General features: G+C 45.8%; 1 protein-coding gene across 1 annotated transcript; it reads left to right on the forward strand.

The window, feature by feature from the left end:
* The first annotated feature begins 774 nt into the window (after window positions 1-774).
* CCND1 (cyclin D1) lies at window positions 775-23,572 on the forward strand. The gene is made up of 5 exons (XM_078684246.1): window positions 775-1,312; window positions 2,564-2,779; window positions 3,946-4,105; window positions 12,207-12,355; window positions 19,286-23,572. Exons 1-5 carry the CDS (start codon window positions 1,115-1,117, stop codon window positions 19,436-19,438), a joined length of 876 nt encoding a protein of 291 aa, XP_078540372.1. The 5' UTR covers window positions 775-1,114; the 3' UTR covers window positions 19,439-23,572.
* Window positions 23,573-24,027: the final 455 nt, after the last annotated feature.

The following is a 24,027-nucleotide window of genomic DNA, read 5'->3' on the forward strand; positions in this document are numbered from 1 at the left end:
AACTAGCAACCTCCTTGATTCCAAACCGTTCATATCCTCTCCCCCCCCCCCCCCCCCCCGCACCACGTCGACCCCCACACATAAAACCCATCTTGTTTAAGTGTGCACACGCTTAATTTTTGTTTGACATCGCAATGGTGTAACAATCAACGCAAACTACACAGTGCTATCTCGCTGCCAGTAGAAGAACCGGATAGAAAAGTTTGTATAGGCACGGGAGCTCCCACCCCCACTAGGAGACACCGCGAGGAGCTGGTTGTTGAGCATGCAGGCACATGGCAGCGAACACAGCAGACAGGCGGCTCGGCCGTGTGCTTCGTGGCACTGGGAAAACCACAGCTTTGCAAAACATTAGTAAAATCTGCACACCGTTGCAGCAAACTGAGAATGAGCTGTTAGAAAAGACCCCTCGCTTATTACAATTTGTAGTTGTGGTTCACTGGGTGTTTTAGATGTTTTCCTGTTCCCCTCTACTGGTTTAGCTCAGGAAACGGAAGTTACTAACTGTTGGTGTCATCACTGCATTAGGTAGATAGATAGGCAATTACTGAAACAAGAAACTAAACCCACTTGCACCAATAGGCTGTGAAATATCACTTTCATTTCATGGTTCCGAGCAGGGTCTCCGTACCGACCGAGTTTCATCTGTGCAACAAGTGTAATAATCGATTGCATAAAGTTTCTTCTGGACAATGTGTGCTCGCTCCATCGTGCGCCCACGAGGCACGCATGGGGTATACTTGTACTGGTGCATGGCTTGCATTGATATGTGGGCCTGCGCACGGGCAGGAGGAAACGAGCCCAGCTCCCGCCCGCTCTCCCTCCTTTAAGAGACATTTGCATGAGCCTCGGAGCTTCTGTTGCAGTGGGAGGGCCCTGCCTGGGACGCCCCTCCGCCCCCTCCAGCCGGCGCTGGCTTTGATGTGAGCACTGGAGGGCCGTGTGGGCCTGCCGCAGGAGGAGACTTGAGCTGAGAGCTGGGCAGAGCCGGAGCCTCCAGAGAGCTCCAGCAGCGGAAGCAGCAGCAAGCACTGAACGGAGCTCTCTCACCCACAGGACAGCACGGGCACCCCGCACCCCCTCTCAAAAGCAGGCACCGCACGCCGGGGGAGACATGGAACATCAGCTGCTGTGCTGCGAGGTGGAAACCATCCGAAGGGCTTACCTGGACCAGCACCTCCTGAACGACAGGGTGCTGCACACCATGCTGAGGGCGGAGGAGAACTGCCCGCCGTCCGCTTCCTACTTTAAGTGCGTGCAGCGTGAAGTGCAACCCTACATGCGGAAGATCGTGGCCACCTGGATGCTGGAGGTTTGTGGAGCAAGGAGTGCACGTGCCACATGGCTGCCACCCAGGTCGAATCACCCCTGCCCCCCACAACCCAGCAGAGTAACATTATGAACACACACTTATGCTAGGGGCGCACCGAACTTTCATACATGTGGGGCAGCCCCTATGCGCCTCTGTAGAGCCTGACCTCCTTTATCAAGAGTGCTGGTCAAACCTGCTTTGGAAGCAGGCAGTGCCCTGCACAGTCTCACCCCCCAGTAACCGGGTCTGGAAATACCATGAATGTAGTTTTTAATGTAATACCATGTACACGTATGCAGCGCTCCCCGTGCCAGTATTACACGCCATCTTTGATGACTTCTTGTTTCCAAGTAAAAGTTTGCTCCCAATTCTGTAAAAGTGGATAAATGTGCTTTTTTTTTTGGGGGGGGGGGTGCATTGGGGTGTGAGGGTCCTCCATATGTGGCCCTGGGTTAGAACAGCCTGTGCCCCATTTCAAGGGGACTTTCCCTTGTTGAAGGCTGCGTTCTCAGTCCTTACAAGCAGAACATGCTTGTTTGGACTAAACTTGCAAGGTCGCAAGTCCAAAGAAGTTCCAAATGATGAGCTCCTTTGAGGATCCGACTCTCGGACCCGGTTCAGTTTGAGCTCCACACTCAGGGGTACATTTTGATGGGTCGGATGTGACTGTTTCTGACTTCTAAATATTTTTTATTAATTTTTGAAACTTCGGCGAGCTCCTTCCTTGCAAATGTCGCATGCTTTCGGCAGGGACCTGGGGGGCACCCAAGGGCCTTTCAGATCGGGGGGACCCCTTGCTCTGACCCCTTCTTAAACAGCACAGCTCGGTAGAGCATCGCCTGTAGTACATTTTCATGTGATTTTGGGGTACTGACATATTTTTTTTACATTTTTAAATATTTTTTGAAAAGATGACGTTGGAAAAAGTGACTTGAGAAGAGCAGGATTAGACGCCACCTTTGTATAGAGTGCAGCGCACACTGCACCCAAACTGCATTGGAAGAAATAACCTTTAATAGTTTTTTCCCCTTATTTGCACTCTTGCTTGTCGAACGATTCAGTTAGCCGTAGAAAGAAACCGTATAACTTTTTAGAACTTTTTTAACATCCGCTTTCCCCTTTGAAATAATGCATTTATACAATTGCCCTACCATATTTTTCAACGTATTCATTCTCTATTTAATTTCTATACTCCTTACGTGTCAGTTCGTTAAGCAATGCATACATATAGTCTTTTTATTTTATTTTCAGGTTTGTGAAGAACAGAAATGTGAAGAGGAGGTGTTCCCATTAGCCATGAATTACTTGGACAGATTTTTGTCGGTGGAACCGCTGAAGAAAAACAGATTGCAGCTGCTGGGGGCTACCTGCATGTTCGTGGCCTCAAAAATGAAAGAAACCATTCCTCTAACGGCGGAAAAACTTTGCATTTATACCGATAACTCCATCGGACCCGACGAATTAGTGGTAATTCGCAGCTTGATTAACCATATACTGGAGAAATGTTAAAGTGTTAATGTGGCTTCATAAATCGAAGTTTGGTAAATAACCGTGGGAAGCATCCCTCTGCAGCGCGTTGGTGGCACATGGAGTCTTAATATATGGCCATTTATTAATAAGGAACTACGCCGAATGCTGGGTTCTCCCGACAAGTCAAGAATGGTCCATTGTGTCTTAAATGGGTGCCACCGTGTGTCATTGGGGTAATATTTGGTTCTGTGTCCCCCGATCCAATCGTCATTTTCTTCTAGAAATAGAACTGTGAAAGTGGAACCGCGCACGTGATGATTAACAAGCCCATTCCCCCTTCACATCCTGCTCCCTGGTTCTTCACAAAGCATTAAGTCATACCACGAGCCCCCTCCGCTGGAACAATACACCTCGTTGAAGTGAGAGGCCGAGCGCTGGGCGATAAATAAGCCTCTTCTCCCCTCTAGCGGTCGGACTGGTTATTGCAGAGCGGAAACTCTTTCACACGATAAAAAAAGTTTGTCCGCGCAGGTTCGCTCCCTTCTTAGCTATAAAAGGTGTCTGTATCCTTGCCTGGAGATTTTCCGTCATCTTTCACTATAGTACCCACGTTTTCACCAGCTAATGAATGTGAGACCTTGCGGCTTGTGTTAATATCATGGGATTGAACTGGATTTCATGTTTGTGGTTCTGTGGTACATATTTAAGTACACCCCTGGGTACAAGTCGCCTTTTAATCTGGTATTGGTTGTTACCATCTATATTAACTAGCGTTACTCTTGTAATGCTCAGTTGCCCTTTCTATGGTCACCATGGGGTGTGGTGTGAAAGGAAAGTTGACAGATAATAACTTATGTGGCGTGGAAAGGCACATTCACCTTCTGTGCAACATTTTTATTGGCCTTACATCGCAATTTCTTGATTGGTACTGTACTCCAGAATTCAGCCTATCCCGTCTCCTTTTCCATGCAAATCTGAATTGTTTCATATGCACTACGCTTGACCACCTAACGTATTCTTTAAATGTAGTTGACTATTACACATTGTAGGTTAACTGTGGCAGAGGTGAATTTTCCAAATATGCTTTCTACGTTGTGACAAGGTTTGTTTTGCTACCAATGCCTCTGTTCGTGACTAACATGCCCCCTTTTTCTTTCACACAGCAAATGGAGCTGTTGACGCTGAACAAACTCAAGTGGGACTTGGCCTCTGTCACCCCTCACGATTTCATTGAACATTTCCTTTCCAAAATGCCCCTCGGCGAGGACACGAGGCAGATTATCCGAAAGCACGCTCAGACTTTTGTGGCACTCTGCGCGACAGGTATGGGCACGCAGCCAGGCATGGCGCTGATGATGGTGATGTGTTCACTGTGGGAAATGGCGTCCCCCGTGCTCCCTCCCCTGGGCCCGCCCCCTCTTAGATCCACGTTGGTTAGGCTCACTGCGTGCCACGAGGCCCTCGTGGCGCGCTGACCGAGCTGCCCACCGCCCTTCCTCAGATGGGACAGTCAGAGAATGTCCCTCTGTTGGTGCATGCCCGCCGGGAACACTGGGCCTGGATTCGCGGTGCCCCTCGTTACAACTTCTCTGTGCTTTGCAGCCTTGGTTTGGGGACCCCGGATTTCCAGTCCAGAGGTAAGTTCGTGTAAAGAGCAGTCCTGCTATGACTGCTGCTCATACAGGTACAAGACAATAAACTATTATTTTTTTCTGGAATGCTGTGACCTCGCGAGGCTACTTTGGAACTAATCTATGTGTTCCTCGAATGCATTTGGTTGGCACCTGTACGGCCTGTCGGGCTGGTGAAGAATTTTCATTTCTGGGTACTATTTTTTTCGTGCATGGTATGAGTCTATATTAGCATGTTCTCTTCAGTTTTAGTGGTTTGAAACACTTCAAACTGGCGCTGAGCGCTATGCATTCATTAATTGTCGTGGGGCAGACTCGGCGAATATTGCGTTATTTACCTGCATTTTCGTAGTGACTGAAAGGAGTACATTAGTCCTACTGTAGGCAGCAGACAGATATATGTGGCGAGGGATGCCATGATTCCAAAGTATTAAAGTTGCTGAACATGGGTGGAGGACTAGTCGAAGTTTGAGAGAAACAGATTTTATGGATTTATGAATTTGTGTATGCTACGAAAAGGTTTTTCATTAGATATACTTAATCGTCCCAGTCGGGGTTTGGGGAGAGTTGGAAATAGGCTAGTACTTAGCGGAGTGGGACGCGGGCACATACGTTTCTTTTCTTTTGCCTCCAACTGTCAGTAATACATACGCATTCTAGTGAGGACGTTGTACATTAAGACATGTTGCGTTTTTCGACGTTTTCAAATGTTGGGCCGGGTGGCTGTTTGCCTTGTAAATAGTAGAAACAGACAAAACTATGGACAAGAGTTAGCTTCTCTTTTATAAGCACTGTGTCAATTTGAAGGTTTCAGTTCCCAAATTGGCCTCTCTAGGGGAGACATGATAGCCTTCCAGTCCTTTCATCTTGAGGGCCTCGTCAGTGCCATGCTCCCCAGCAATGTAGAAGTAGCCCGCATGTACATGTCGTTCTAGGTACCACATGGGCATTTTCTGCAGAGGTTCCTCAAGTATCACAGGCCACATGTTCTGGGTTTTTGTCTAGCTTGGAGGGAGCTGGGCACGTGCCGCTGTAACTGGAGAGCACCATTGTTGGGCATGCGCGCTTCTGACCCCTGCTGGTGGCAGGAGGAACTTCTTGTGTATGCACACCGCTCTGTTTCCGCGAGACCTCCCTTGCCCTGTCGGCGGCTGGGGTTTAAATGGATTGCGTGACAAAACTGTAATTTTGGACACGGTTTACCCAGAGTTTTACGAATCGCTTTGGTTCGCATCTGTTGTGCCTACACTGTTTCATGGCTTTACCGTACATGGGTGGACCTTTTAAGGCCTAGACTTGAAACATGGCGTCTATTAGACTATTTGGTCAGAAATTGTTTATTTTATTTGGTCGTTATTTCTCTTATCTGCGAAGTGATAAGATCGGGGCATGAAGACCTAGCGACTGATTAGCGATAATGCAGAAGCGGCCAATGTTTTTGAACCCTTTTTAGGGATTACGAAACACCACTGTTGACACGCTTTGTTTCCTAGTAAACTTGTTGGCAGCTCCTGCTTTTCCACCTCCGAGCTCGGTCTCCTTGTGCGTATTTACTGGTTATTTCTGCAGCCTGGCCCCCGTCACCTGCCCGCCGCGCTGGCACCGGGGAGTTTCACAGAAAGGTGCAAAGGTTGGGAGGCTGCTTCAGTTCCAGCGCTTTGATCCACCGCCATGTGCTTGTTGTCCTTTTCCCTCTTCCACAGAATCCTACCCAGAGCCTCTGTTTAACGCGGTGGGACACCCACTCCGAGGGGGGACAAACGAGTGTCAGAAGGGGCAGGCAGGACTGACTTTACGAACCACTCTTGGCGAAGTGACGTGACTTCTGCACCACCAGTGGTGTCATGTTATGAATTTATGGGTTACTCTCTAATGGTACCTCCCGAGGGCGCCCCCTAGCGTAGCTTTACCCTAGAGCGGACCAGTCGATGATTACATGACTGGACATTGGAAACAACTCAGAACTGGCACTAGAGTCGTACTATCTGTAAACATGAGCAGCATCTCCCTGTGGGAGAGTATTGTCCAGAGACACCTGGATAAAACCTAAATGGACACTATATGTCATCCTCCCAGCAGCATGCAAGGCAGCCTGCTGTTTAGGAATGGAAACCGTGGCCACCAGAGCCACTTTGAACATAGGGGCAGTAGCCACTATGCTTTCGGTTAGTCAGATGACAGCAAGTCACTCCGGTGAGTTCTTTAACTTCATGATTTCACCATAAATCAACAGATGTACCCAGCTCCACAACTTACTAGCCAAGACCATGCTATAGGTATCTGAGCCTGACCATAAGATAGAAATAATGGCATATGTTGATTTACTGCAAGTATCTGGTGGCACGGGACCCCGGGAAAGGTCACTGGGCATTGTTCTGTACAGAAGACTTTAGACAGCCATTATAAGGCCCAGTTCAACTACAAAGGGTGCATGCCAATGAATGCACTGAGGGGGATGACGAGTGCTATTTGCAACTATGTGGTTGCCCTCACACTAGTCCAGCCTGGAAGCATTGTACACAAGCTCGAAATGGAGGTGAGTTTTGCTTGGCTTGTGACTGGGTTAGTACCTCAAAGCAAAGGTGGTTGATTTAAGGATATATAGCCAATAAAAGTTTACTAATAGACAGAAGATCTGTCTGGCACCACCTAGAGAATTTACCCCGCTGTAGAGGCTACCTCTTTAGGAGGGAGAGGATAGTTTGGAGGCATGGCAGGAAATGGTTGCCAAGCTGACCAATCAATTTACAGCAAATATCCTATAGAGGGTCCGAGTCCTCCAATCAATAACTTCGTAGGAGAGGGCAATGTGAATCTAATATTATAATCTGTATGGTGCAAATCACCCAATTTACACAGTGAAAATAAACAATATAGATAGCTCTAGCTCTCTGTATATATACATACACATACATATATATATATATATACATGTGTGTGTGTGTGTGTGTGTGTGTATAATATGTATACATATATATATCATTGTGAATCGCAAAGGGAAAACGTGCAGTGCTCCATTCTGTCCAGTATGTAGGAGAGAAATAAAAATGGTGCATATCCTATTTACATTCTCGCAGGACAGCATAGATTCATGGTGCAAATGTTACGTACATTAATTCACGCACCCTTCACAGCAAGGAGGCCGAATGGTGCAATTTCTCCAATGTATACTAAGTATATGGTGCAAATTCTCGCAGTTTGTACAGTCTGAATCCGAGTGTGTCGTGCTAATCCGCACAGTATCTGTATGGTATGATGTTAAAGTTGCGATATGTAGAAAACGTAGTAACTTGTACATAATAAAAAAAAACGAGGACAGGTCTATCCAGCCATGTAGTGATGCAATAAAACTTGTCAAGCAGCCATCTTTTTTTGGCTAGTAGTGTAACATGCCTGTCACTAGCTATAATACAAGCAGGTAAAGTTGGCCCATCCCCGCCTTGTTTCAGTTACAAAAGATACTCTTGGTTGGGGGTTAGGGGACAGTATGCCCTTCCTACCCCTGAGCCCTCGGGCCACTGCGCCTGCGACAATCAGAATGGCTGCGCCCCCGTGTGGACCTAATCGCCAAATGCTCGCAGCCTCTGGTGTCCTAATCAGATTGTTGACGTCGATTTGGGACTGGCCTTTACCTAGTTTGACTCCTCCCCAGAGTAACCAACTGCTGGAGCGCATGGAGACGTTGCTGAAGACTGGGGGACCCTGGAAGAACCCGAAGGGCCGATACCCGAAGCCCCGAATACTGAGCCATCCCTTCCAGAGAACGTAATCAAGCCTGCTTTAAAAGGGCCAGTCTCATTGGAAAGCGCTCACCCGGCCTCCCGCAATGGAGAGTCTGCTGCGAAAGAGCCATTAGAGGCAAGATAAATGTGCTCAGAGTAGGGCGAGCAGACGTCCCCGATTTGCCCGGACAGTCCCGTTTTTGCACCACATGTCCCCACAGATTTCGTCAATTTTGGCTCATGTCCCGGTGTTTTAGAGGATTGTGACTGAAAACAGTAAGAGGCTCTTTTTGGGGTGTTCTAAAGCTTTGTTATTTAGTAACTGTTATAAGTTAGCAATTTAATTAATGGGTATGTGTTTGGTTATAAGAATTACATTGTATTCACTTTCTTAGTGCATCGTCTGTGATCCTATGTTGATGACGGCTGTCATTCTGAGCTATTCCGTGGATGAAAACGTGTAGTCCTACTTTTATTTTTCTCAAATGACCCGTTTTTTGGTTCTCAAGATCTGGTCACCCTAGCTCAGAGGTCATGACCAACTGTCAAGCTCGACAGTTCGGGGCCATTATACAACACTGTGGACCCACAGAGTGGGGGTGCGTTTTCAGCATACTTCTTCATTCCGAGTATGCCATGGGCATTGCGGTTGAGGCTGGCTGCGAAAGGTGCCAGTCAAAGATGATGCAGTGCCACGGAAAGCCGTGTGCCCTCTTCTAAATAGAATGCTCTCGGCGGCCATTGTGCTGCGGTAGGTTCAGTGCTGTTTGTAGTGGACACACACCGCGTCCGTGGACTGGCCTTGAGATGGATGAACCTTCACGAGAAACAACATCGAGGGGAAACTGGCCCTCGGCACACAAAGGAGTCTGAAAAACATTAGAGCTGCTCCCTTGCGTTATGTAGCGCTCATTATCAGAACACGTGTGAGCTACTTCTGGGCGCACCCTCTCTCTACCTCCCAAAGAGGCGTGTACCTGCCGCGCCACTCTACCATTACCGCATCTTGCTGCGCACCCTAAGTGCCTCGGGACAAACCATGCCCCCAGTCCGGGCCTGCTACACCCACAGGAGCAGTTTATCATCTCCGAGCTTTGATTTACTTCCATATAAAATGTTCATTCATCGTCCGGGTGGAGGCGTGCTACTGTGGATGCGCGGGCAGAGGTGACCGCGCCTTGCTTTAGTTCTTCTGCGCCTTGCAGCGACTCGGACAACCCCTTTTGTCTTCCATTCAGGGTGTCAGGCATTCTCCTCTCGCTGCCGTGCCCTCCCCCACCCCCCAACAATGGTCAAGTTGTTTATTCTTTTTGGATGAAGTCTTGGTGCGGCCACTGTCGCTACGGGCCCCATGGGAGTCCCCCACTCCAACCTCGGCCATTGTGGTCGTGTCAGGCTTAATTCATCTGACCCAAGAAACCTTGCGCCCGCACGCTCGGCGAGCAGCGGAGTGAGGCTATGGGGGCTGACAGCAGTGCCACAATCCTCTGTTGGCGAGTGAGGGCTTCCAGTTACTGGCGTCAACCCCCCATATTCCCATGCGCAGATGAGGGGCATGTGCCCAGATTAGGGACCCCACACCCCGTCGTGTTTTGTTGTGGGCCCTTTCCCATTTCCTTTCTGGGCGAAGCTTATCCGCTACTGTCACATTCTAACCATCACCCGTTATTTAAGGCCACCGTACCGTGTTATGGCAGATGTGCAAAAATAGTACATGAAAACATCCCCACAACACCTGGAAAGAAGTCAGGACCCTAAGCAAGAATGATTCTAAAAGCCACCGATCCAAGTGACTGGCCATTTTCATTTGATGTCGTTTTTCAACCCATGCATATTTTTGTGAGGTCATTAATGTATGTTCCTACGTGCATTTATTTTAGATGCATTTGTTTCTAGTTGTTGCCTGATGCGAGGTACCTGTGCATACCTATGAAATATAAGTATTTAACAATCGGTTGCTGTTATTCGTGGATATGATTCTGTTTCATCCAACGAAAAGTATCTGTAATGTTTTTGATATATGTGAGTGGTGAGGCAAGTTTGACCTGAGTTTAGAAATGAGACAGAGTAATTTCGGTGGTGACACCAGGAAAAGAGAGGCCCACTGACATTCATGGCTGGTATTTTCAGAGCAATTGCTATTGGTTCCCGGAAATAAACACAGGAATCGGGATACCTTTGAGCTAACGTCTCTGATTGCCCGATTGCCTAGTGCTGTCTTGTATTAACCCCCACACTGCGCCCATTCCATGGGAAACATATTCCCCATCCCCGCCACCCTGGTATCCCAATAAAATTGGCCAACAATGGTTGTAGTTGTTGTGGTCGTTGTTGGTCGCAGTTTTATTAGGATTATACACAGACTGGTTATCCGGTCATCATTAGCTTGAACTGGTCATGTTGGTCATAAATCATACATGTCCTCGTCATATTGTGCAGATCATATTGTGGTACATTCAGTTCGTAAATGGCCCGCCAAAACCAGTTCATGTGTTAGTCCTTGGTAGTCCTCTTTGTCGTGTTACTATTGGGACCACCATTTGGGTGGTCACCCACGCCCTCTGCGTGTAGGGAGGAGTAACTTCTCCCCAGAGTTTTATGGCACCGCCCCTAAGCCTCCCACCCCCCTTCGTGGGAAGGGGGGGGCCTCTGCGAAAACCAATGGTGTCCCTTCACCTGTAGTTGCAGCAATGGTGTTCTTGCGCATACAACCCAGATCTTTATCTTTGAGAGCTTGCCTGACAAGTGTACTGCACAAGACACTTCAATCATGTGCTTGCCGTAGACCAAGATGACGGCAGGCAGGAGAGCTACATCCTGTTAAGTGAAATGTTGTCTTTCGAGACTGTCATGTGATGTAATCCACTTCTTGTGTGGCTTCACTTTAAAGTTGCCCAAAAGGTAACTCCCGGCTTCAACTTAAAAGCTCCTAGGAGTTGATATCACGGCATTAGTGAGCCTGGTGCTTCTTGACCCTGTGTTGTAGCTGCTCCCTGTTTGGCTATCTCTACCCATTACCGCCCAAATCTGACAGGTCCTCTGTCTTCTAGTACCAGATGTGACCATATTTCAATAGAAGTATACGACATTGTACATCATAGTGCAGGTTACCCAACAGCATCAACCAATCAGTATTCGTGTGAAAACGTATTTCTTTGCTGTTGATATTTGTCTGAATTTCTGGCTGTTTAGAATGCATTGCAGGTAGGAAAATGAGGCATTATGTGCTTGTACCATGGCCTCACAAGAGCAGCTTGCAAACTTGGGTTGCCTGGTCAGTAAGTGCAAATAAGCTTCAGGGTGAATGTGTTATGGTTCCTGTTTCGTGGGTAATTCAACAAACTGATCTCTAAGTGCATTGCCTGTAGCTCTACAATCCACTTGACAAATTTCATTGTGTAAAAACACATTGTGTTGTCCATAATGCTCTTTTCTGTGGGCACGCGTTTTGAAGATTCACCAGGCACAATCGCCCGGGGGGTTAAAATGCGGATTATGCCCCCTTTCAAAAAAAGGAAACAGGGTTTTGATTGTCGTAGCTGGCCCTATTTCAAATTCACGCGGGAGGGTAGCTTTGGGGAGACCTACAGCAGCGTGTCTCTGGACGGGGGCCCGGCCTCTTGCCAGCATGGTGTCAGTTCAGAATGTGACTCTCTGCCAACTCTTTGGGACCCTGCTCACTTAAATATGCCACAGTGCATCGCAGCCCTGTTGCCAAGGCTGGCAAGAGCCTCGCCAGGCGCAAGGCATTTTGGAACGGGAGCGCTCATTTGCATATGTTTTGTACCAGACGGTGGCCGGTGTGATCACTTTCTATAACATTTCAGAGTGACAGTGTGGGCAATAAATTGTTTGATCTAAGGGTAAATGACTCTATGAATTTGATTAAAGGAAATACACAGGCCAGCCTCACTGAGTATTAGGGAGTTTTGCGCCTGCTAACGCCAGCAAGAATGATAAATGTGGGCTGTCTGTGGCGCGGCGGCCATGTTGGCTCCCTTATTGCGCGAGAATGGATTGCCACCTCCCGCGAGGCCACGTGTGTAAGTCCTCTTTCTTTTCTCCCCACAGACATCAAGTTCATTTCCAACCCTCCCTCCATGATCGCGGCAGGCAGCGTGGCAGCAGCCGTCCAAGGTCTACACCTCGGCAACAGCAACAGCTTCCTCTCCTACCAGTGCCTCACGCATTTCCTGTCCCAGGTCATCAAGTGCGACCCGGTAAGTCCTCAAGAGGGAGAGGGGGGTGAATGTGGGGAGGGCTCAGCCAGGGATTGCCATGAGCCCAGTCTGCTCCGTGCATCACACGTTTTGGCGCTCAGAATTATTTTAGGCGAAATACTGGAAAAAATAGTTCTGGGCGAACATTTTGAAATATTGCAACACATTTGCAGCCGTTGTGCCCTAGTGTGTGTAGGTTAAGAGTCTGTGTTTGAAGACAAGAGACGTTTGCGTAAAACTCGGCCTCTCAGGTGCAGGGGACACCTTTGGGGCCCTCAGAGGCCGCGTCTGACAGCTGCTCCAATCCCTGTTCTGTTAAGTGTTGTGAATGATGTCTCTTTAAGGCCTTGTTGTAATGATGTTATGTGGTTACTTATGTGACAGCCCTGCACAGTAGCCGGCACCGCGGCCTCTGGTTGAACAAGTGCCCTCTCTGTGGGGCTCCACTCGGGGCTCCCTCTTTCCCCCGGGGGCTTCGGGAGATGCGCATGGGTAGCTTGTAAGCAATAAACCTTTCATCCGTCAATGGGCCAGGAAGGCAGCCGACAAGGAAGCCACCGAGTCAATGGACCATGTCATAATAGTGTGAAGTTGGGGCAGAGTTTGGCTTTGTCTACTGAACAGAGCCGATGGGGAATAAAAACATTCCGCTATGAAGACAGGGTTAGTGTGAGGCCCCTTGGACAACTGGCCTGCCCTTTACAGTACCTGCACAGATTGTGCGTATTCCTGCCCTTTTTGAGGTTTTGTAGTGTCGCTCACACGCAGACTAGAATTTGCAGGACAATTAAGTAGATCATTGTCAAGACAAAGTGGAAAGTGAATAAACCTGGCCTGGGGACTGCGAGATCATAAAGAAACCTATAAAAAAGGGAATTCCCTTTGATCAGTGTGCTTCCTTTATAGCACAGCAGGATCTGCTGGTGTGCCTTGATTGGTATTTAAACTGTGTGTTCTAAACGGGGCCACTGGAATTATGCAGCAGGGGAGCACCAAATTATGCGGCTTGGACGACTAAATTATGCAGCTAGAAAAGGCAAATAATGCGGCCCATTTTGTTGACCGCATTACTTCCTAATTTTGTCATTTTTATACATGATAAAAGCTGTCTGAGCAATTTCACCTCCTTAGTACCAGTTTAACTACCAAATGCATAAATAGGCACCTGAAAGATGGCTAATTATTCATTACCGAGGAGTACGCAATCAGAACACCACTTTTAGTACAATTTGGTTCATTTGTAAATGTAAATGTAAATGTAGTATACTTGTAAAGCGCACAGCTGCCCCAGCAACGGGGCGTCCCCGTCGCTGTATAACTCTGGGGAACCCGTCCTGGCTTTCCCTGTGGGATGGTCCCTGCTGGGAGTCCCCAAGGTGGAGCCAGGCATCCCCGGAATTGGTGGGGCCGTTGTGGAGATTAAGCAAGCTAATGCCCAGAGTTGCCGAGTGGAACCCCTGATTAGAGTAAGCACCGAAGCGAGAATCGAGTCCGCTGACCAAGGTCCACGACCCTGCCGCGTCGGGAATTGAACCCTGGTCCCAGGCTGACTTCTGCTCTCAGGCCTGCCGCCTCTAACCAGTGAGCCACACTACTCCACTTGAGCTAGAAAGGTTGTTTTTGTTTAAATCTGCAGATTATTCAGAAGATTATATATCATGCAGCAAATCCATAAATATGAGATAAAAGCAGCGTCCGGAGACTCGCATAATTAAAGTGGCTCTGGTTATGAACAAAGAGGGGCTGTACTGCTGGTGTGGTTCTACACTTTGTGGGGTAGCTATTAAAAGGCATTCGTGGCAGCAAGTCATGCTTCTGCAGTTAAATGCCCCATCATGGCATTCTCTTCCATCAAGAAGGGCCCGCACTCCAGGCAGGATCTTTCAATAGGATGTAAGGTTAATTCGAAGAAATCTGAATTCTTTCATGATGTGTATGAGTGCGTAAGACACAAGACGCAGACATGCCTAAAACACGAACTGACCATGATAAGTCTCATTTGAAGAGGGCTGGGGTTTAAACATTTAAAGACCCCCTCCTCTGCAGCTACCTCCAGACATTCAATCAATGGTGTGTTTGCAGCAGTATATTTTCATGTTAATATTCTCGGTCATGAAACAATAATTTTGTGAACTACCAGTATTCAGTAGGTCGGAGACTAGCCTTCATTTCCATAGAATACTACATTTACGAAGGTGTACCATAGGTGCTGTGGTGATGGGTAGGCGCGCGTAGTTTCCTTGCATCATTCCTACTAATAAAGCTGTGCCATCTCCCCAAGATCTGTGGTCTTCCTCTATCTTAGCATTTAAACGCTTGTCGGTGGTGGGGAGTAAGGCAGGCAGGGCTGCCTGCTTCAATTTGAGTGCTGTTTTGCAACCCAGAGCCCAGACGAGCCTGGCATACTCCTGTTGAGGTGCAGCTGTGTCAGGCAGGCTCTCCGTGAGGACGAGTAAGGCATGCAGGGCTGCTCCCTTCAGTTTGAGTGCTGTTTTGCAACCCAGAGCCCAGACGAGCCTGGCATACTCCTGTTGAGGTGCAGCTGTGTCAGGCAGGCTCTCCGTGAGGACGAGTAAGGCAGGCAGGGCTGCTCCCTTCAGTTTGAGTGCTGTTTTGCAACCCAGAGCCCAGACGAGTCTGGCATACTCCTGTTGAGGTGCAGCTGTGTCAGGCAGGCTCTCCGTGAGGACGAGTAAGGCATGCAGGGCTGCTCCCTTCAGTTTGAGTGCTGTTTTGCACACCCCAGAGCGCAGACCGAGTCTCGCATGCTGTTGAGGTGCAGCTGTGTCAGGCAGGCTCGCCCATCCACACAAACACTCCAAGTCACTTTCACCGTCCTGCCTCCGCCCCTTTACATTGTATGCAGACCTGAATTACAATCTTATCTGGGCTACTGTGTATACTGCGTGATGTATCTGAGCACATGACTGGGCTCCCAGGCCTGCTCTAGTGCTCAGAGGCTTAATGAAGCCAGGAAGGGCTTATGACCTCTGAACAAACTCTAGGCAGTGGAGCAGAAATGCCGGGGAAGCTATCCAAATAGCAGGAAGAATTCAATTTGTTCTCTGCCTCCGCCTCCCCATGTGCCGAGAAGCAGCAGCTCTGCTAGGGCTGATGGCGGGGTTACAGGGCTCTTGGGGTCAGGTGCAGCATTATTGGTCTGTACACACTTTTGTTAGGAACAATGTGCTTTCCCACTGTATAATATTGAACCAAAAGATGGCAGAAACAAAGGAAATCCTATTTTGTATGTCTTCTAAGCTGGGCAGCTATTAAATGTGGAAAGCCATTAAATGAACGCTCTGCGGCGTAGTCCGCAGATTAAAATGACTTTCGCAACATCTCCTAAGCATCCATGGATGATCGACTGTTACTGAGAGCTCAACGTTTCCCTTAAAAGTCTAAACCTTGCAACTTCTAGTGCTCCTTCCTTAGGGAGCAAAGAGAAGGAGGGACACACTCACCTGTCCTAAACCTGATTCCTTGCTCACTATGCTAAAAATGATTACTCATTTGGCGGTGCTAAGTACAGCGACAGTCAGCCATGGGGGTCCTTCATCATGGCACACGACCCCTGACCCCCCACATGGCAGTGCGAGGGCCAATGGTAAAAATGTAGGAGCTGCTTCTTGCTTCACAGTCATGGTTTTAAGCATGCCAAGAGGCATGATGTCCTCCTCCCCTCAGACATGCCCTCAGCGCCTGGGTACCCTCACAGGTGGTTAGCTGCGCTCTACATATTCACATAACATAACAAGAGGCAGGCTTGGTTGCCTACTGTTGTGTCTTTATGTTTCCTGTGGCTTCCATAACATAACAAGAGGCAGGCATGGTTGCCTACTGCTGTGTCTTTATGTTTCCTGTGGCTTCCATAACATAACAAGAGGCAGGCATGGTTGCCTACTGCTGTGTCTTGATGTTTCCTGTGGCTTCCTGTTAGAGGCGTGGCCACATACGTCGGCGTTACAGGAAAAGAGGACTGCACTGTGGCAATATTGTACACCCAAGGCACATGGCGGTGCCACAGTAAAGTCATCAAAGGGCATAAAACATTTAGGGTGCAGTGCCACAATACATAACTATTTGTGAGGGATTACCGTTCTTATCTTTTTTCGAGTCTCTTTGGCTAAAGCTGAGAGGACCAGCAGTGAGTGATTTCACCAATGGTCACTAGTAACCACACTCACGTGTGCATTTCTTCACGGACATAATGCCGAGTCACTGGCTATGTATTCCACAGACCAGCGCGTGTGGGGAGAAGCTGCTTCTTTTTTAAGGCTTTTCTCTCCTGAGAAACTGGGTGCAATATTCTTTTGATTCTGTCTTTTAAGAAGAAAATCATTTGAGACTGTGCTGTAAAGACACACCGTCCAAGCTAAGAACACAGGTGGAGTGGAAAACACTGCTGTCATTATGGATCCCTGCGAACCAGACTTCAACTAAGGAGCCTTTTCCTTTAATTTTCATTAAAAAGGGCGCCTGATTTTGTTTGTCTTGTTTATTGAGAAATGGGGAAGTTTACATTTTTAGTGACAAAGCAGTTTGTCGAATCATAGGTAGTGATCACTGAATTCAGCGATGAGGGTTTAAGAGGTTTCACTTCAAATTCTCATCTTGTAAAGATCGTCCACTCTTAGCAGGACACAGTGAAGTGTCCTCTGGCCTGCATATCCCATCTTACTAATCGCTGATATGCACAAATAAATCAACCTATTGTGACTAGGTCCACTTTCACTCACAGGTGCCCAGGTGCCTTTTGTCTGAAATACAGCTGCCTGTTTGTTTGAGTTTGGATGTAGTTTACCAGAAGTGGCTGCATCTTTCAAATGAGCATATTGAATCTTCCGACTTGCTTTTGTAAGGTGTACTGTATCAGGATGCTGCTGGCTTGTCCAAGAAAAAGTGCTAACAGGGGCCTGCACATTCTACACAGAGTTAAATGAGAGGTTTCCTAAACCCGAGGTAATGAAACCTTCCAGTTTCAAGGGTTCAAGGATGCTACCACGTGGCTGTCTGGTATTCTGATGCACCATGTCTTTTCGCATTCATTATGACTATGGTGGGGTAACCTCTCAATTTTCAAGTGCTTGCTCCCCATTGGCTTTCTGACAGGCGAAGGCTCTGTTTCACGAAGCCTCCCTGCCTCGACTGCGCCGCCCTCGCCTCGACTGTGAATACCCCCTCACGACTATGAAGACCCCGACGCGACTGCAGAGGCTCTCTGTGAATCGGCCCTCGGTCTTTGGTACAACTGAATACACTGCTGGGTCACTCTGGTGGGCGGAGCACTGAATGAAGCATTCATGGTCCAGTAGAGGGCAACGAAATCTGGAGCTGCGCGCGTGACTACTCATCCTACCCTTTGACCCCGGAAAGAAAAACCCAATGTGTGTCTGATATTGAAATAGTACAGTGCAGGTCATAGGGTGGGGAAGGCAAATAAGGTGAGTCCCCTTTATAAGTCAGCTGCAACTGTTGGTAGTACCCCTGTGAAGCAGGGATCAAGCACATACTCTGAAAGGGTGGGCTTTTAATTTTTGCCTCCCTACTCCTACTGCCCCTCAAACACTGCATGCCCCTGTTGGGTGGCAGGGTGCACGCCCCTTGCAGGGCGCCATCAGCAGAAACTCCCGCAGGACTCTCAGGATGCTCCTGAATGAGGGAGCCCGATAGGGAAGAAGCAAAGAATGGGAACAGTGGGCAGGTCGCCCTGGCGGGGGTAGCAACCTTCACCCCCAGACATGCACAGCCACGCACTTTTGACAGCACCCACTGACAGGGCCAGGCATGTCATAGGTGAATGCAGACGAGAGGCGGGCCTGGAAGGGACTACAAAGCCCTCATGCAAAACAGTAAAAAAAACTGCAAAAAGTTGTAAAATAGTGTGTTTGCGGAATGGCAATAACATTTTTGCCTTCTCTATATAGTTTTCATATTTTTAAATGAGCCTGTGTCAGAAAGGCCTAGTTTCATAGCGCTAGGGCGATAATATTTCAGCGATAGCGGTGTTTACCATGGAACAACGCTGGTTTTCCAGCGATGTTCCATAGAAAACGGCTATAACATTGCTGATACGACCCTGTGGTCGTATCAGCATAATCCACCTACCATTATTAGTATGCCTTAGTCTGGAATAGACTTTAAATTCCAGCGTAAAGGCCGAGGTAGCGCGATTTTTTTTATCGCTGCACCTACGTGTTAATATCGCGTAGCTGCCTTCGCGATATTTTCATGTGTGTTTTCACAGCCACGCCTTCTTTGCATCTCATTAGCAATCAGAGGCGAGGCTGTGAAAAAACGGTCTCTACCTCAAGAAAGCACCCGCTAGCGTGTTCTTGATGATATTGCAATATAATTATCGCCCGAAAACGGAAGCTAAAGAGGTGATAATTATATCGCCAGCCATTGCGAATATGCCCCTTAGTTGCTGTGGGTAAGACTTGAGTATGCTCTGCTAACATTTCTGAAACATGAAATAAAGAGCAAAATATTTATTTTGTTTTCACATAGAATTGGAATAATATGTATTTGTAGGTAGTTGCAAAAAACATTTTAGTAACTGGGCAGAGTTCACTATGATTTTGGCTCAATACAGCATGTGAGGTCGTGCTCCGAGTGGCTATGAAAACCAGTCTGGTTGTAATTGGAAAATGTTTTAAGATACACATTGCATTGGCTCCCAAATGCCAACAATTTACGGTGTAGCTTCTGTTTTTGTTGTTGTATACCCTATGCCTAGTAGTTCCTTATGCTTAGTAGTTTCTATACTCAACCAGATGGCACACTGTCTTTTATGTTCCCATTTTTCATTGTTATTTGGTTCTTGGGCTTTTAAAAGATGTTGGACTGTTTTTTTATATTCTCTTTTTACAATGTACATTGGTTACTAGCGTTTTTAAAGATATCTTCTGATTTGTTCTCTTTCGACAGGATTGTTTACGGGCCTGCCAAGAGCAAATTGAATCGCTGCTAGAATCCAGTCTGCGTCAGGCACAGCAACACAACGTGTCAGAGCGCAAAAATGCTGATGAAGAGGAAGGCCTGTCCTGCACTCCCACTGATGTGCGAGACGTGAACATTTGAAGGGACTTGTGGAAGTCATTTGCTGGCCTACACAGTAGTGGAGCATGGGCGTAGGAAAGGCGCCATCTGATGGGCCTATATGCCTCGTCCTGCTCACTCAGAGAAAACCCTTTTTTCACCTGGGCAGTTGACATTTTTTCAAAACCAGAAGGGAAATCATCACTCTGTCGTGTTTTTTTTTCTTGCTCTTTCTCCTTTACACCTAAAAAGGAAAAAAAAGTACCCCGAAAAAATATAAACTGTCTGAAAAAAAGTGAAAAAATAGTATTTGCTAGTCTCGGTTCAGGGACTTATGCTACAAAAATAGACAAGGATTGTATGAGACCTTAATCAGCTAGTTTTTTTTATATATTAAAAGTGTTCATGTCTGTATGTTGTAGACATTAACACATCAAGACTGTCTCCAGGGGAGCCATTATGTTTGATTCCTTACTTGTTTGCAACCATTTTTAAAGTAGAAGAGGGTTATTTTAGATAGGCAAAACATATTCTCTTATTTTTTTCTTTAAAAAAGCATAGCTTTATCGCTGTCTAGGCTTTCCTGTATCCCGCTTGCTTATGCATTTAGTCACTTTATAATTCTTCTGTAAAGTTTTATTTTATTTCCTAGAATTTTTTAGCATCCTCTTCACGTTAGAAATGGTTAGTATTCCCACACGCTTGTGTATTCCAGCATACAGCATTAATATGTGATAATCTCTTTGTGCCTGTGGATTACCTGCGGACTGGGCTTGTCGGGGGTAGCCAGCTTAGCATTGCCGGGAGGAGGCTTCAAGTAATACCCACAAGATACTCTATTGTAAGAGATTCCGACATAGTGAACATAATATATTATATTTTTGTAATCTTCATATTTTTGTAGTTGCCTGTGTATAAAGAAAGAAAAAGCTGGCTTGACCCAACAAAATCAAAGCCAAAACATGTCCAGGTGAAGTCCACAGTTTAGTTTTTTTTTTTTTTTGTATTCTAAAACCATTCCAGTTCAAAGCACTTTCAGTCCATTAGATAGAGAAAATGCGTCCTTTTTTATTATTATTGTGGGAAATTCTATGAATCGAATGGAATGGTTTAGATATATATATAAATGCTTGAGTGCAAAAAAAATTGCGAAGCACGTGCGTTTAACTATGGTGTTAGACGAAAGGTGATTTTCAGAAGGTTGCGTTCCAGCGATAAAAAAAATGCATTCACATATTACCCGGGGGGTAATCCTATACTTTTCTGTTGAAAGGTGGGAGTTAAGAAATCCTTATGCGCCACCAGATATGTGTGCAAGCAGGGCCTTAGGGTGTTTTTAAGGCTGTATCTCTAGTTGTTTTTCAAGTGAAGCTTTTTTTAACACTAAAATATATAATTTATAGCTGAGGCTAAAATAAGAATATTTATTGAAGAGGATTTTTGCAAGGCCAGTATAATTTGTGTGAAAAAAAGAAATTACAGCAAAACATGCAAAATCCCTCAATGGGGCGTTTTTTTGTTTTTATTTCACCTTTCTATCCCTGATGGTGCAGTTCTAACAGGGCTTCTTGAACGATACGAGTCTGGCACTTGCCGGGTTGGCTCATATTCGGACAATTTCAAGAGGATTCAAAACCCCAAAAAGAGAAGAAAAACACCATAGTTAAACATGTAAATTTGGTGTACTTGAAAGAAATTCATGTTCAACGCATTCCCCAATTTTTTTTTATTTGTGTTTCGTAATTTAGCTACAACTAGAACATTTGCACATCTTGGCTATGTACTTTTTTTTATATTGTAGAAAGTAGTCAGAAGGCAGGTGGGTTTAGCTGTTGAGAAAGATGCTCGAGGAGAATGTGATGGGGAAATTGTATGTGAGAAACTGCCGTTTAAAGGTGTTGATTGTAAAATTACAAAAAAAGAGAATACGGAGTGGGTACTCCGATTTTATTGAGCTGCTATGGTTAGATTCCCAGCATGGTTTGGAAAAAAAATTAACAATGCTTTCCTGTATCCTTGTCATTGTGTTTGCTGCTATTTTGTGGATCAGTTTTTTGTGTTATAAAATGTCATATACTGCCATGTTATAGGTTTTTAATTTTCTGTTAGAATATTATATAATTGACATCATTTTTTGTAGATTTTTTATGTGATCAATTTTTACTTAATGTGATTACTGCTCTATTCCAAAAAAGGTTCCTGTTTCACAATACCTCATACTTCAGTTAACCGTGTTTGGACCAGGTTTTTATGTTTTACACAGTGCCTCCTAGTTCTGCTGCAAACTGAAATGCAATTGGACGGAATTCTGAATGGGTCTCTATTTGCTAAGATTGTAGGTTGTATTAAAGGGAATGTAAACCAGGCAGATCACCTGCCCTCAAGTGCTGACCTTCTGTTCTCCATTACCAATCATATTTCTTTGAAAATTGAGCAGAAAAAAAACCATTATCAGTAATTGTAAGAATTTGGAGCCTTGATTGAACAAGAGATTTCCGAGAATGCTGAGCACGCTATGACATAGCAGTCATCTTATAAGTTGTGTGCTCTTGTTCACTGATTGGAGGACCACCCCCAGTTAAAACACAGGCGCCTCCTGTGCTGGTCATCAAACACTAAAATCTGTTAACAAGGGCGGATTCCAGCATATATCGCAGCATATCAAAAGCCCTTGTACTTATTTGGATACATTCAAATGACAGGCATGTCACGCAGGCTGAGCCAAGCAAAATCATTTTAAAAGGATCATTTCAGCACATTGGGCAAGTTCTACCTGATGAGATTTATATTCTCATTAATATTAAGTTAAAATGACTGCAGACATTTCAGTAATACTCAATCAAATGTCATTTTTGTTGTGTTCATAAAGCTGGATTTGTTTTGTCTTATCTGGGGGTTCCTTAACATAGTAGTTTAGAAGTTGTTAGTCACATTGATCTATGAAAGGTGCATTCCATATTGGGCACAGTACCCTCAATTCTATATAATTAGGACCTGTCAGGTCACAGCAGTTCCATAGGCTATCTGCTCTTGACATATCCTGATATAACATAGAATTAGGGTGCTACATGCTCCGTAATACATAGTATTCTGTTCCCTATGGTCCAGATGATACTGGGTAATGGGAATGCACCGGTGTCGCATACCACAGTAAACAGGTGTGCGTAAATAGCTTGGATTTGGATTTGTAAATAGATTTGTGGCACCAATTGCTCTGGACGATGGTAACGATCTGAACTGTATGATAATAACTTATTGCCGGACAGATGCGAAGCCATTTCCTTATTGCAGAGTAGTTATGATGTCATTTTCCTATTGCAGCACAGTTGTGATGTCATAACCTTATTACAGATCGGTTGTGATGGAACAACTAGCATGTAACAAGGACATTATGTACAGGTTTTTATATAGTTATTGCAGTCACTCATGTATTATTGTAACTATCCTGTATGCCACATGGCCAACTATGAATTATCACATGGCATGATAGGATACATTCTGAAATTCAGTATGTTGTGTGTTCTGTTTTGATACACTAGATTTTTCTGTTAACTATAGCATAATGCTTATTTAAAGGCATGTAATGAAGCCAGCTAACAGAGTTGTATGCTGAAGAATAATCTAGCTCTTTCCTGTATGCTGCTAAACCAAAACAGAATTAGAATATATGTCGAAGGTGCACGCAGTAAAAGGTCCTACACAGAAAATTAATGGAAAAAAGACAAAGCGAAGCCACCAGCATTCACAGGACACAGGAGGACCGGACACTTTCTGTCCACTTTCAGGAACACTTCTTACTGCTTACCTCAAAAAACACTTCTGTTTGCGGCACCTCTGTCCCTGTGACTCCCTTTCACTGAGATTGTTGCGTACGCAGGGTCTGCACGCGTGGCATGGCTCACATGGTGGTGGATACCCCAAGAAGCTTCTAAATAATGTATGTACTGCCAAAGGCTGATTGTGGGTTCCCGTGCCAACTGAGAGGCTTTATGTGTCTACATTATTAGCAACGTATTAACAGTCTGTCGCAAAGGAGCAATTCAAAATATGTACCTGTTTTGTATTGTCGCCATTGGTCTGAAATGCACATTGTCACACACAGACCTGTAACAGACAAGTTTCCAGAAAAACAATACAAAAAAACTAAAGTCTAGAAATAAAATTTGTGAAAACCCACACACTGTATTCCAAGTATTGAATTCTTTGTTGCAACTGTAGTATTCATTTCAATTTCATGTACTATTTTTCCTTCAAAATAGAAATGATTTCTTTTTAACAAACCATACAGGATTTCATCAATTGGGACAGCTACTGTAGTAGATGAGTTCTTGATAGAGTCATCTTGTTGGGCAGTAGCAATATCATTTTTGGCCCCTCTTCAAGTGACATTAGCTGCACCACTATTTGCCAGTTTGTTACCCATGGTAGATTATGTAAGTGCTCCACCATGCATACTATTTCATTTAGTATGTACATAATTTCTATACAGTGCCAGACATAGCTGCTGACTTCCTACCAGAGAGTTCACTGCATATTCAGAACTCCTTTTAATTCCTGCCTATCAGTGCTACAAGGTGTGTTATTGGCAGTCATTATGACAGTGTTCTGCATTAAAGGGGCATTTTCAGCTA

The sequence above is a fragment of the Lissotriton helveticus genome, chromosome 3_2 (assembly GCF_964261635.1).
Source record: "Lissotriton helveticus chromosome 3_2, aLisHel1.1, whole genome shotgun sequence".
Lineage (NCBI taxonomy): Eukaryota > Metazoa > Chordata > Amphibia > Caudata > Salamandridae > Lissotriton > Lissotriton helveticus.

Coding starts and splice junctions, on each gene's coding strand:
- CCND1 (XM_078684246.1), top strand. CDS start 1,115: ATGGAACATCAGCTGCTGTGCTGCGAGGTGGAAACCATCCGAAGGGCT. Junction 4,106..12,206: donor TGTGGCACTCTGCGCGACAG/GTATGGGCACGC, acceptor TTCTCCCCACAG/ACATCAAGTTCATTTCCAAC. Junction 12,356..19,285: donor AGGTCATCAAGTGCGACCCG/GTAAGTCCTCAA, acceptor CTCTTTCGACAG/GATTGTTTACGGGCCTGCCA.